The sequence below is a fragment of the Microtus pennsylvanicus genome, chromosome 6, assembly GCF_037038515.1.
Source record: "Microtus pennsylvanicus isolate mMicPen1 chromosome 6, mMicPen1.hap1, whole genome shotgun sequence".
NCBI classification, from domain to species: domain Eukaryota; kingdom Metazoa; phylum Chordata; class Mammalia; order Rodentia; family Cricetidae; genus Microtus; species Microtus pennsylvanicus.
Window position 1 is genome coordinate 119,014,772 of NC_134584.1, and position 14,362 is coordinate 119,029,133.

At 49.3% G+C, this 14,362-nt stretch overlaps 1 protein-coding gene across 1 annotated transcript; it reads left to right on the top strand.

The window, feature by feature from the left end:
• Nucleotides 1-1,161: 1,161 nt before the first annotated feature.
• Klhl36 (kelch like family member 36) lies at nt 1,162-14,030 on the top strand. Its single transcript, XM_075977451.1, has 5 exons — nt 1,162-1,346; nt 3,252-3,328; nt 5,637-6,707; nt 10,768-10,925; nt 13,357-14,030. Exons 2-5 carry the CDS (start codon nt 3,269-3,271, stop codon nt 13,907-13,909), a joined length of 1,842 nt encoding a protein of 613 aa, XP_075833566.1. The 5' UTR covers nt 1,162-1,346; nt 3,252-3,268; the 3' UTR covers nt 13,910-14,030.
• Nucleotides 14,031-14,362: the final 332 nt, after the last annotated feature.

The window sequence follows — 14,362 nt, forward strand, 5'->3', positions numbered from 1 at the left end:
GACATAAATTTATGCTCACACAGGTATGCAAACTAACAATGCTCTCGTTTCAAACCTTTTTTGTCACCCCCTGAAAGTCCCTGATTTTCCTTTGTTGGCTGCCCCAGCTCTCCGACCCTTGGCATCCTCTGTCCTCCGCTATGTTTCCTGGCTTTCCCATTTTCCTGTTTGAACATTTTACTTACGTCTTTTGTTCTCAAGTGGTTTGCCTTTTTAAGACAAAAATCTCACTATGTAGCCCAATCTGTCCTTGGACTCTTCATCTTCCTGCTCCAGCCTCCCTAGGACGACAGCTGTGTGCCACCAAAAGCTGCTGGGAGTGTCCTTTTGTCTCTAGCTTCTTTCGCGTATTGGAATCGCTTCAAGGTTCTTCCAGACTATAACGTGAGTGAAGTTTGATCATTGATAGATGAATTAATGATGATCTCAGCTCAACAAATATTTACTGAGAGGCCGTGTACCTGCCACGGGAACCCAGCAAGGATTATAATGTTCGCTGGAGGGCTTCAAGTGGAAAAGAAATAGAAAGAAAAGGGAGGAAGGGAGGGAAGAAAAAGAAGAAAAGAATTATGTAAAATATGATGAGCCAACTAGGGCAAAGTTGAGGGCCGTGGTGATTGAGGTCCTGGGGAAGGAAGGAAGGAAGGAAGGAAGGAAGGAAGGAAGGAAGGAAGGAAGGAAAGAAAGAAGGAAGGAAGGAAAGAGGGAGGGAAGAAAGAGAAAAAGAAAAAAGAAAACGTAACAGTAATAGATTGGGATAAACAGTAAGGAGAAGCAGAAAGCAGGACACAGGGTGCAGGGATGCTTTCAGGGATGCTGCCCCTCAGAGAAGGTAAGGAGGACACAGCCATCCCGGAACCCCTGACACGCCCTGAGGTCTGTCCCACGGAGCCACCTCGTGTCCTGGAGCCCGGGACGTGGGGGCCAGAAAGTTTCTGCGGAGCATGCCTGGCCTGCCTAGGAGACAGCTGGGGTACGGCTAAGGGAGATCAATAGTAAGAAACCCTGGGTACCTCTTCCAGACACCTTCCCGCCCCTAAAACTGAGGTCCGCCCTCCTGCCTGTTAGTCTCCAACAGACCCGCCACTCAGACGACGCTCCGCCTTCCACCCTGCAGACCCCGCCTCTTGTCCCGCCTTCAGGCCCCGCCCCTCAGCCGCCATTGACAGTGCAGGCTTGCACTTCCTAGCGGAGGGATGGTTGCGTTTCGGGCGGGCACCGTAGCCCCGCAGCGTGCGCTGCTCTGGTAGCTGCTTGCAAGCGGGCGCGATTCGGGTTCGTGGGTGCACAGGTGCGACCCACGCCTCCCTCAGCGCCTCAGCGCCTGCCGGGCGGGACCCGGGACGGTGAGTGCAGCCTGGGCTGCGTGCTGGATCCCGGGGACCCCGGGCGGGGGCTCTGCACCTTCACCTCACCTACTTGCACGTTGCCCTGGACGCGTCTAGCGGCTACAGACACGGTCCCTGAGACTAAGGCGAGCCCTTCACTGGAGCGCGCTGTCTCTCTCTGGATCCCTTGGCCTAGAAAAGAACGCTCTCAGACTGTGAGGAACCAAGAGACCTGGCTGGTCGCCCTAAGTAGTAGATGGGCAGAGAAGGTGTCTGTGTTTTCCTCTCTGTGACCTTGGGCGGGCCCCTCAGCCACCTGCCCAGTCAGGGTGTGATTTTCTCACTGTGGGAACAATGGTACTCAGTCTCTGTCTGCCAAGGTGAACCGAGGGAGCCAGGGGTATGCAGTGAGTAGGTGCTTTTTTGATGACTGTTCTGCTTTCCTTCTCTCTGGGCCTCCAGCAACCCGGAGACAGAGTCCCTGCATGGGGACAGCTTCGACACAAAGTTACTAGTTTCCTCCGAAAGATTCCCTCCTCTCTTCTTTCCCAGGGAGAGTCGCACAGAATGGAATGTCCCCTGATTTCTTCCTCCGTGGGAACACTGGAGCCCCCTCTCTCTCCCTGTTTATCTCCTAATCGCGCTGACTTCTTAGCACATTGTTCTGCTTTAGCAAAGACTCTTTCTTTAATAGATAACAAAATGATTATTCCTATGGACTCAGCAGAACCGGGGGAAATTTCTCCGAATCCCAATCCCGGTCTATGTGCTATGCCCAAGTTGGTTTCGTAAGGAAAATGAGGTGGAGAAAGTGAGACTGGCTAAGACAGATTCGTCTTTACGGGCTGTTAATTAGATCAGCGACAATCTGCACCTTTCCAGTCTTCCCAAAGGATGGATGGAGGTTCGGTTCTCTGTGGGCGCCGTTGGGGGCAAGCTGATATCATGGGGTTGAGAGTAGGGAAGTTGCAGGTGTTGACTTTAGGTTGTTTGTAGTGGTCCCGTGTCAGTGTATCTCCCTTCCTCCCCATCATTGTCCCCTACCCCTCAATGTATCGGGGCAGGGAGTCCCATAGACTCCAAGCATGAACAGAATCCTTCTGACCACAGCTAGAGAAGCAAGTTGAGCAGAATTTCTCTGAGTCAAATTAAGCTTAACCCAACAGATTTATTCCTTCCTGGGTGTCCCCTCCTAGTCTTCAAAGTCCCCCAAAGCCTGGCTCCAAGATGGCTCAGTGGACAAAGGTGTTTGCCACCAAGACTGACAACTTGAGTTCAATCCCTGGGTCCCATATGATGGAAAAAAGAGCTTAACTCTCTCAGGCTTTCACAAAATAAATTAAAGGGAAAAAAAACATGAGCATGAAACACAGACTAAATGCTGTGAGATGCCATACTTTAGACATACAGGGTCGTGAATTAAGGGTTAGTAAAGGAAGTTGTCTCCTTGCACTGAGCCGATGCCATAAAATGGGCTCAGAGTTCCAGGAACTCTGATATCCATACAGATCTCCAAAGTCCTAAAAAGAGCAACTGGCCTAGCTTCCACCCCACAGTTCCCAAATAAAACAACTTTAAAAAAACAAACAAACAAAAAACAGCAGATTCCCCCACATACACACACAGACTTTGCACTGTGTGCTGTCCTGTGTACCAGGTCATGAGATACCCTTCAAGTTAATAGAATCTCCTCTTGCGGTTGAGGGCTCTCTGTTTTCGTTCCTTCAATTCTATTTGCCAACTCAGATCTCACACTAAGCAGTTACAGCAGCCTGACTTTTTACACACGGTGTCTCGTTCTCTCTCTCTCCTTCACGGGATGGTTTCTTCATTTGCTAACAGTGGTGTCTGTCTGCAGGGCCCACAGCTAACAGCCAGCCTAGAGTTAATGGCGCATGCTCAGAAATGCTATTTTCATTGTAGGTCCGGAATCACTCACAATGGAGGCAAGCAAGCAGTTGCGAGTGTCTCGGCCATACAAAATCAGCGAATCTTCAAAGGTAACGTGGGCAGTGCCTCTCCACCCGTGGTATCGATTCCTATTGCCTCCATCTTATGTCTCCTTAACTGTATCCACCTGCGGGTTTGCAGAGGAGCTCCTGGGTATAGCTCCCTCCATTTTCCATATCACCATGATGGGTGGGACAAAAGAACCAAGGGACTTCTGCCTTCATGTGGGCCTTACCAACGATGCGAGTCTCATGGAGAGTCCAGCCTCTGACCTTAAAATAGGACCCGTCTTCCTGATGTTAGGACACCGGGGATCACTTCTCTGTTTGTGTCCAACTCCCTGGGACCCCAAGAATGAACAAGTATGGACTCCCTGGGTTCTGGCCACCAGCCCACATCAAGCTGGTTTCATTAGAATCAGACTCAGCGAGTCAGGAAAGAATCCAGGGAGAATGACCATGTCCAGTGGGCAGGGTGCACATTTGTAATCTCAGCACTTGAAGGCTGAGACAAGAAGACAACCAAGAGGGCTGGAGAGATGGCTCAGAGGTTAAGAGCATTGCCTGCTCTTCCGAAGGTCCTGAGTTCAATTCCCAGCAACCACATGGTGGCTCACAACCATCTGTAATGGGGTCTGGTGCCCTCTTCTGGCCTGCAGACAGAATATTGTATACATAATAAATAAATAAATAAATAAATAAATAAATAAATAAATGGCAACCAAGAGTTTAAGGCCAGCCCGCTGCCTATATAATAAGTACAGGTGAGTACAAGCTGGCCGGCAGAGTTACTTAGCAAAATCCTCTCCCTCTTCTGGCCTGCAGACAGAATATTGTATACATAATAAATAAATAAATAAATAAATAAATAAATAAATAAATGGCAACCAAGAGTTTAAGGCCAGCCCGCTGCCTATATAATAAGTACAGGTGAGTACAGGCTGGCCGGCAGAGTTACTTAGCAAAATCCTCTCCCAAAAACCAGCCTGTGTGTATGTGTGTATGTGTGGAGGGAAAGGGTGTCACACACCTTTAACTCCAGGAGAAACTGGTGGATCTCTGAGTCTACTCTACCCTAGGACAGCCAGGGCTACAGAGAGCCCCGTCTTAGAACAAAACAAACAAACAAACAAAACAACAATAAAAACAAACAGGACAAACAGGCTCAGCAGGTAAAGGCATTTGCCAACTAAGCCTGGCAGCCTAAGTTCAAACCCCGGGATTCACTTGGTGAAAGGAGAGAGCCAACTCATGCATGTTATCCTTTGAGATATGTAAACAGTGGCACACATCACTATCCTCCCTCCCCCCCCAAAAAAAACCTAAGTAAATAAATGTAATAACAATAACATTTTAAAAAGAAAAGAAAAATGCCAGGAAGTGGGTCAGTGGCTAGCTAACCTAAGACCACGCAGCAGGCAGGATGCAGAGTTGAAGTTCTAACTTCAGTCCATCCGACTTAAGCGGTGGGGTGGGGTGCAGGAGCACTCCCCTGATGGGAAAATGTTTACAAAGTATCTATCAAGACGTAGAAGAAGAAAAGAAAGAAAGGAAGGAAGGAAAGAAGGAAGGAAAAGAAAGAAAGAAAGAAAGAAAGAAAGAAAGAAAGAAAGAAGACAGAAGAAAGGAAGCTCTTAGATTCCTGATGATAAAGGGGAAAGAGAAAGCAGGCCGGCAGGGTTTTTTTGTTGTTGTTTCTGGTTTTTGTTTGTTTGTTTGTTTTTGTCTTTGCTTTTTCAAGACAAGGTTTTTCTGTGTAGTCTTGGCTGTCCTAAACTATCATTCTGCAGACCAGGCTGGCCTGGAACTCACAGAGATCTGCCAAGCAGACAGTTTCTAGGAATTATATTTAGCGAGCTGCCTAAATGTAAAATCACTTGCTGATCGAGTCTGACAGACAACCTGAGCTCCCTGCCTTTAATGTCTGAACTGGAAGGAGAGCTGGCCTCTCACCTCCACATTCACACTGTGCTGTGTGCTAATAAATATTTTATTCTTTTGTTTCATTTTATTTGAGGCAGTGTCTCTTTATGTAGACCTGGCTGGTCTGGAACATTCTAGGTAGACCAAGACTGGCCTTGACCTCACAGAGGCCCAACTGCCTCTGCCTCTGAGTACTAAGATTATAGGCATGTACCAGCACACCCAGCCAAATTTATAAAACATTGCAGGAGGGAGGACAAGGAGGGAGGAGAAGCATGCTCTCAGATGCCCCTGTGGTGCTCCGGGTTTACTTCCGTGGCTCTTATTCCATCTTATAGCAATTGTCATTACCTCTGGGCTGACTGTGGTCCCTGCAGGCCGTGGACAGCAGGCCTGTGCTTTCTCTCCTGATGCACAGGCTTCTCTTCTCGCGCAGGTGTACCACTGGGCTGACCACTCCACCACAGTGCTGCAGCGGCTGAATGAGCAGCGGCTGCATGGCCTCTTCTGTGACGTGGTCCTCGTGGTGGAAGAGCAGCAAGTGCCCGCCCACCGCAACCTTCTGGCTGTCTGTAGCGACTACTTCAACTCCATGTTCACACTGGGTATGCGCGAGGCTTTCCAGAAGGAGGTGGAACTGGTCGGCGCCTCCTACGTGGGGCTCAAGGCCGTGGTGGACTTCCTCTACAGCAGTGAGCTGGAGCTGGACGGCAACAACATTGACTACATCCTGGAAACAGCGCACCTGCTGCAGATCTGGACGGTGGTGGACTTCTGCTGTGAGTACCTGGAGCAGGAGGTGAGTGAGGACAATTACCTCTACCTCCAGGAGCTGGCCTCCATCTACAGCCTCAAGCGGCTAGATGCCTTCATCGACAGCTTTGTCCTGAGCCACTTCAGCACCCTGTCCTTCACGCCTGACTTCCTGCAGAACGTCTCTGTGCAGAAGCTGTGTGTCTACCTGAGCAGTGGACAGGTACAGCACACCTGGGAGTATGACCTGCTGCAGGCAGCTCTGCAGTGGCTCACCCAGCAGCCAGAGCGCGAGGCGCATACCTGCCGGGTGCTGGAAAACATCCGCTTCCCCCTCTTCCCTGAGGACATCCTGCTCCAGCGTGTGAAGCTGGCCATGGGCTCGCTATTGCCCAGTGGGGCTGATGGCGAGGGCTTTGTGGAGGAGGCCCTGAACTACCACAGCAACCTGGTGGCGCAGCCTGTCCTGCAGACAAAGCGAACGGAGCTGCGTTCTGAGGAGTGCTTGCTCTTTGTGGGTGGCGAGGTCTCCGAACGGTGTCTGGAGCTGAGCGATGACACCTGCTTCCTAGACACCAAGAACGAACAGTGGGTGAAGGAGACATCTCTGCCAGCCCGCCGGAGCCACCACTGCGTTGCCGTGCTGGGGGGCTTCATCTTCATTGCTGGTGGCAGCTTCTCGAGAGACAATGGAGGGGATGCAGCCTCCAACCTTCTTTATAGGTACGACCCCCGCCGTAAACAGTGGATCAAGGTGAGATTAAAGCAAATTAATTCATTTCTCTTGAGGCCTCCCTCTTTGCAGCTCCCTAACCTCACCATGGCTTCCTGTTCGGACGCCTTGATGACTGCCCTGCTTCCGAGAGAACTGGGATGATACAGTGATGGTCTGCATCCTTGCTGCCTTCCTCATGCCTACACCAGGGTAGGGGTCAGGGGAGCCATGCAACCACCTTCTGAAGGGCTGGCTACTGCCCAAAGCTGTATTCTTCACTGGGACTTTCTACCCTGATGGGGCTATTCTGTGTCTGTCCTGTTTCCAGCACAGTGGCCACTGGCCCTCTGTGCCCATTGAGGGCTTGAAATGTGGCCAGTGCACATTTTCAGTCTTATTAAATTGCAACTGACAGCTATTAAGTATCAATGGCTGCTCCAGACTCCATGATGGGCCTCAGCCAAGCAAGGGTCCCCATGCCTCAGAGCCTCTGCTCGGCTTCTATAGAAGGCTTCTTGTTCTTCCCAGCTGCCTGGCTAGCTTAGACCCAAAATAATCACACAGAAACTGTATTAATTAAATCATTGCTTGGCCCATTAGCTCTAGCTTCTTATTGGCTAACTCTTACATATGAATTTAACCCATTTCTATTAATCTGTGTGTCACCACGAGGTCGTGGCCTACCAACAAAGTTTCAGCACGTCTGTCTCCGGCGGCTCCATGGCTTCTCCCTCACTCCACCCTTCTTTCTCCCAGCATACAGCTCTGTCTTCCCTGCCTACCTAAGTTCTGCCCTGCTGTAGGTCCAAAGCAGTTTCTTTATTCACTAATGGTATTCGAGCATACAGAGGGAAATCCCACATCAGGCTTTTCTTGTGGAGATATTTAAGAAGTAATGTTCAGGAAGCCACAAAGCTCTGTGCAACTTAGGGTCATTGTGGAGCCCAGACATCAGCCCCGTTAGCACACCCTAGCTGAGTGTCTTAGTTACCGTTCTGTTGCCAGAAAGAGACGCTGTGACCAAGGCAACGCTTTAAAAAGGGGGGGGGGTGCTGGAGAAATGGCTTGGTTGGTTAAGAGTACTTGTTTCTCTTGCAAAGGACCAGAGCTCAGTTCCCAGCACTCACGTGATTGCTCACAAACATCTGTGACTCCAGTTTCAGGGGATCTGAGGTCTTCTAACCTACATGAGCAAACAGGATACACATGCATACATGCAGGCAAAACACCCATACAAGTAATATAAAATAAGTACATTTTTAAAGAAAGCATTTAGTTGGGAGCTTGCTTCTAGCTTCAGAGGGTTAGTCCATTATCATCACGGCCAAAAGCAGATAGGCCTGGTACTAGAGCAATAGCTGAGACTTTACATGTTGATCCACAGGCAGCGGACAGAGAGACTGGGCTTGGCATGGGCTTTTAAAACCCCAAAGCTCATGCTCAGTGAAACACTTCTTCTACAAGGCCACACCTCCTAATCTTTCCCTAACAGTTTACCAGCTGGGGATTTTGCATGCCAGTCTATGAGCCTACGGGGGGCATTCTCATTCAAACCACCATACTGAGCTAGTGAGCGCTTAGGAGTTTCAAGATGCCACCTTGTCTTTCCCAAGTTTCACCTTCTACCTCTATATGCTTGTGGCCTTGTAGGGCTAAGAGGGTGGTACCTGAGTTGATAGGCATGTGTATGGATGAAGTGTCCCCTTCTGCAGTCCCCTCTCTAGACTGCAACCAACTGAAATGTCTTTATGCTCACACCTCTGTGTGACCAATTGCCTCAGGGTTTGCTGAATTTAACATCTCCCAGGCATGGGAGCTCACTCCTGTAATTCCAGGATTTAGGAGGCTGAAGCAGGAGAATTGTCGCAAGTCTGAAGCCAGTTTGGGCTATGTAGTGATTCCAGGTGAACTTGGGCAATAGTTTGGGACCTTGTTGCAAAAACAACCAAAGTAGATTCCAGATGGCTTTTCAGTTCTAATATCAAAACTCTAGCCTGACCAGGTGGTAGGGGGCATGCCTTTAATCACAGCACTCAGGTGCTCGCTTCGGCAGCACATATACTAATCATAGCACTCAGGAGGTGGAGGCAGGAGGATCTCTGTGTGTGAGTCTGAGTCCTGCCTGGTATACAGATTGGGTTCCAGGACAGCCAAAGCTACACAGAGAAACTCTGTCTTGAAAAACCAAAAAAAAAAAAAAAAAAAAAAAAATTAAAAGAGTAAAAATTTAAAAAGCCTCTCGCCTGGGCCGGCAAGGTGACTTAGGACTCTGACCTCTACATACGTGGTATAGCATGCCTGCCACACACACACCCAGATATACACAATTGTAGCACAAGTTCTAGCTGATATTAATATAAAGCCCAGAGCCAGATATTAGGGGTGAAAGCTGAAAGATCAGAGAAGCCATACGGCCAGCCCCTTTTTACCTCTATCAATGCTCAGACCGAAGGGGCAATCCTGTCCTCAGACTATCTCCTCAGACTTCTTCCTCTGACTGAATCTGTCTCCACTAAACCTCAGAATGCCCTGAGCTCCTGTCTCCTCCTGCCGTATATTCTTCTCTCCACCTAGCCATATACTCCTGTTCCATCTCCCTAGTGCTGGGACTAAAGGTGTGTGAGCTTTGTGTGAGCTCTATTTATTTATTTATTTATTTTTGATTTTTTGAGACAGGGTTTCTTTGTGTAACCGTCTTGGCTGTCCTGGAACTCACTTTGTAGACCAGGCTGGCCTTGAACTCACAGAGATCCTCTGCCTCCTGAGTGCTGGGATTAAAGGCACTGCCTGGCTTCCTTATAAAACTTCATTAGAGTTACCACTAAGACCCACACAACAGAGTCTATACTAGGCTGTTTTGAGATTTCCTCTACCAACTGAATTAATCCAAAACTCTTACTTTAGCCTCAGGCAAACTCTTCAGACAAGGGTAAAAAGCAGTCACTTTCTTCCCCCAGAATATCACAAGAATGATCTCTAAGCAACATACTAAAATTCTCTTCCTCTGAAACCTCTTGAATGAGTACCCCATAGTTCATCAAATCATACGCAGTACCACTGTCTTCCATGCTCCTACTAGTATGGCCCATTAAACAGCAGTTAAAACATTCGACTGCTTTTTAAATCCACAGTCCCAAGTCCTTATTACTCCAAACTAAAACATAGTCAAGCCTATAACAGCAATACCGTTGTCCTTGGTACCAACTTCTGTCTTATTTAGGGTTTCTATTGCTGTGAAGAGATACCATGACCATGACAATTCTTAAAAAGAAAACATTTAATTGGGGTGGCTTGAATATAGTTTCAGAGGTTTAGTTCATTATCTCATGACGGGGAGCCTGGGGGCGCAGAGGCAGATGTGGTGCTGGGGTAGTAGCTGTGAGTCCTACAACGAGAAAGAGACTGTGATACTGAGCAAAAGACCTCAAAGACCACCTCCACAGAGGCACACTTCTTCCAACAAGGCTATACCTGCTCCAACAAAGCCACACCTCCCTTTTCTTTCAAACCACCGTAGTCACTTTCTGTTCTGTTAACATGGATGGTGACAATAGATCAGTATTGATTTTTAAAAAAATCTCAACCAAATTGTGCTTCAGTGGTAAGAAATTGCCCAGTCTGCTGAAATCCCTGATGGGGAAGAATGGAAAACTGGTTTTTGTTTAAACTTTTAAGTCTTATATAGATTTATTTATTTTATTTTCTATGCATTAGTGTTATGCTTGCATGTATGTCTGAGCACCATATGAATGCCTGGTGTCTGAGGAGATCAGAAGAACATAGGAGACTGAATTGTTTTTAATTTTAGAAAGTCAATTAATTTCTTGCATAATGCCAGTCCATGAGGTTGACCATGTGGCCAAACCAATTTCAGGAGGTGTGGCCCATGCACCTCTTGAGGATTTGAAGTCTGATGGAAGCATCAGGGTTCTCAGAATCCCTACCAGTATCGCCCCATTTTCCTCAAGTCCAGGCCCTTCTCCCCAGCTCATCTGGCCACTGTCTGGCCCGCCTGGGCCATTGGCTCTGTGGACTCAGTGGAGGAACATGGTGCCAGGGCTTGGGAAAGGAAGCGTCAGGTGTCTCGCCCTCACCACAGGTGGCCTCCATGAACCAGCGCCGTGTGGACTTCTACCTGGCCTCCATTGAAGACATGCTGGTGGCTGTTGGTGGCCGGAACGAGAACGGAGCACTGTCTTCTGTAGAGACCTACAGCCCCAAGACCAACTCCTGGACTTACGTGGCTGGCTTACCAAGGTGATGAGGGCTTGAGACCACTGCTGGAAGATGATATTGTCACAGGAGAAAGTTTAGTCTTTGCCTTCTGTTTTCATAATGTCCTGTTGCAGCTCAAGACAAGCATTTCCAGTTTTCAAATTGGCTGGGCCCTGGGCTTCAGAGAGTGAGTGTTGTGTTGGGATGGTCAGTCCCTTCCTAGAAGGCCTGGCTGGGTGTAGGCAGGAGGTCAGAGGGGCATGGGTCTTATCCTACCTGTGTTTTATTTGCTTGCCTGCAGAATGGGTACTACAGGGCAGCCTGGGGGAAGTTACACACCATCTCTCTGACATTCTCCTTTTTTTTTTAAAGATTTTATTTATTGGGGGCTGGAGAGATGGCTCAGAGGTTAAGGGCATTGCCTGCTCTTCCAAAGGTCCTGAGTTCAATTCCCAGCAACCACATGGTGGCTCACAACCATCTGTAACGGGGCCTGGTGCCCTCTTCTGGTCTGCTAGCATACACACAAACAGAATATTGTATTCATAATAAAGAAATAAATAAAGATTTTATTTATTATATATATAGTGTTCTGCCTGCATGTATGCCTGAGGGCCAGAAGAGGGCGCCAGATCTCATTACAGATGGTTGTGAGCACATGTGGTTGCTGGGAATTGAACTCAGGACCTCTGGAAGAGCAGCCAGTGCTCTTAACCACTGAGCCATCTCTTCTGCCCTCTCTGACATTCTCATGTGGCCTCCAGCAAGCAGGGAGTACCCCAGAGATAGTAGTGCACCCCACCACTGAACCTGCACACATCTGTCTACCACACCTAGGCTATACCTAAACCCAGACTCTGAATCTTCCTGGCTGCAAGATACACTATCTTGGGGATGTGGTCTCCCAGAGTTAGCAGGGCGTGTGTAGTTAGAATGAAGCTGTGTTTAAAGTCACAATTAAGCCTGGCCTGGGGCTTTATTCCTATAATCCCAGGACCCAGGAAACTGAGGCAGGGGATTGAAGTTGAGGCCATGCTAGGCTACATAGTGAGACTTTGTCTCAAATAAATAAATATGGGGGCAGTTCCTGGACGCTATTGGTGAGCAGGTGACACTCTGTATCACTATGACTAGGCCCTGGGCATCCATAGCAACCTGGTGAGTGGAGAGGTAGCCAGAGAGTGACAGTGATCAGGTGGGCAGTGTTGTCAGTGATTGCTTGTTGATGGGTTCTCTGAGTAAACACCATTTATCGGGCGAAATTAAGCTGGTGGTCATGCTGAGAGTAGGTGCCACCACCACCACTGTCTTGGGACAATGGTGTGGGGGTGTGATTATTTTTAAGGAGACACCCTGTGCTCCAAGATGGTGTGAACACAATCCGTGATGTCATCATCATCAATGTGTGCACAGCCCACACTGATGAGTTTCCCATCCAGCCTTCCTCAGTCATTGCCCTGTTGGCATAGCAAGCCTGCACAAGCCCCACATGAACAAGGCCCGACCCATCTCTTCTGCCTGCCCTGGGCTCTCCCTGTGAACGCCATCCCTAGCCCTTTCCAGCCCTGATTGCCGACCAAACCACAACACAAGGTTTCATTTCTTTGGTCCTGGACTTTTTTTTTTGGAGGGGGGGTTGTGGGTTTTTCTCTTTTTACATTCACATTGTGTATGTGTGTGTGTGTGCACAAACAGGTCCTACAGCACATACAGGGTGGTCAGAAGACAACTTACGGGAGTTGACCTCTTCCATCATGTAGGTTCTAGGGATCAAACTAAGGGTGTCAGGCTTGGCAGCAAGCACCCATATCCATCTTTTTGACAGTCCTCTCTAACATTGTTTTGAGCCTGTATTTATAGGTCACTTTGTTGCCCTGGCTGGCCCAGAACTCACAGAGACCTCCCTGCCAAGTGCTAAGACTAAAGGCGTGCATCACAGGCCCAGTTAAACATCCTTTTTTGTCCCCCCCCCGCCCCCCCCACACACTTTGATAGCGTTTAGAGGAGTCAGGTTTATAGGAAACTGCACACAAAGTGGAGTGCTCCCATGCATCCTCCCTGCAGCAGGGGACTTGTTCACCTGCCTTCTGTACCCCTTGTCCACTGACAGCTAAGATCCACGAGCTATCTGTGGTTTACCGGCTCTGTGTTTTCTTTCTTTTTTTTTTTTTTTTTTTTTTTTTTGGTTTTTTGAGACAGGGTTTCTCTGTGGTTTTGGAGCCTGTCCTGGAACTAGCTCTTGTAGACCAGGCTGGTCTCGAACTCACAGAGATTCGCCTGCCTCTGCCTCCCAAGTGCTGGGATTAAAGGCCTGCGCCACCACCGCCCCGGCTGGCTCTGTGTTTTCTCCTCCGGCCCCGATGACCTCCTGAGAAGCAGGCTGTACCCCGTTGGCAAAGAGCCCAAGTCCCCTACTCACAAAGATGGGACCTGGTACCCGGCTCTGCCCAGAGCTCCTGTGTCCTCTCTGCAGGTTCACCTATGGCCACGCAGGCACCATCTACAAAGACTTCGTGTATATCTCAGGGGGCCACGACTACCAGATTGGCCCGTACCGCAAGAACCTGCTGTGCTATGACCACCGGACGGACGTGTGGGAGGAGAGGCGGCCCATGACGACGGCCCGAGGCTGGCACAGCATGTGCAGCCTGGGTGACAGCATCTATTCCATTGGGGGCAGTGACGACCACGTGGAGTCCATGGAGCGCTTCGATGTGCTGGGCGTGGAGGCCTACAGCCCTCAGTGCAACCAGTGGACCCGTGTGGCGCCGCTGCTGCAGGCCAACAGCGAATCGGGCGTGGCCGTGTGGCAGGGCCGTATCTACATCCTGGGCGGCTACAGCTGGGAGAACACGGCCTTCTCCAGGGCTGTGCAGGTGTATGACCGTGAAGCCGACAGGTGGAGCAGGGGTCCGGACCTCCCCAACGCCATTGCAGGCGTGTCGGCCTGTGTGTGTGCTCTCAACCCAAGACTGGAGGAAAAGAAGAAGAGGAGCAAGGACAAGTGCCAGGACCGAGGTCAGTGACACCGAGGCTCTGGCAGAGCGGCCACATCCAGGCTGTCACACCCTAGGAGCTATTTTCTACTTTTTTCATTCCTGGTATTTCTATGCTATCACAGTAAATAATAATTAAATATTCTCCACAACTTTACATATTATCTTATTTGAATACTTGCACTTGGGTCATCGTGTCTGCATGGGCCTTCTTCCCGGGCCACACACCCCTGAAGTTCCCTGTGACTATTCCCACCCACAGTTACTGGCTCACAGGTTATATGAAAAAATTGGTAGTGAAAATCAGTGTCCCCAAGTTTTGGGCTTCCCCAAACCTAGCTGCAGCTTCTGTACAGATACCCAAGCTGTGCTGGGGCATAGAGGCCTATCCAGAGACTTGAGTTCTGCATTCGGTTACCTCGGGCAAGGGTACGCATGTTTGTTGTGCATTTAAAGATACGGGGATCCCAAGCTCCCTGGACA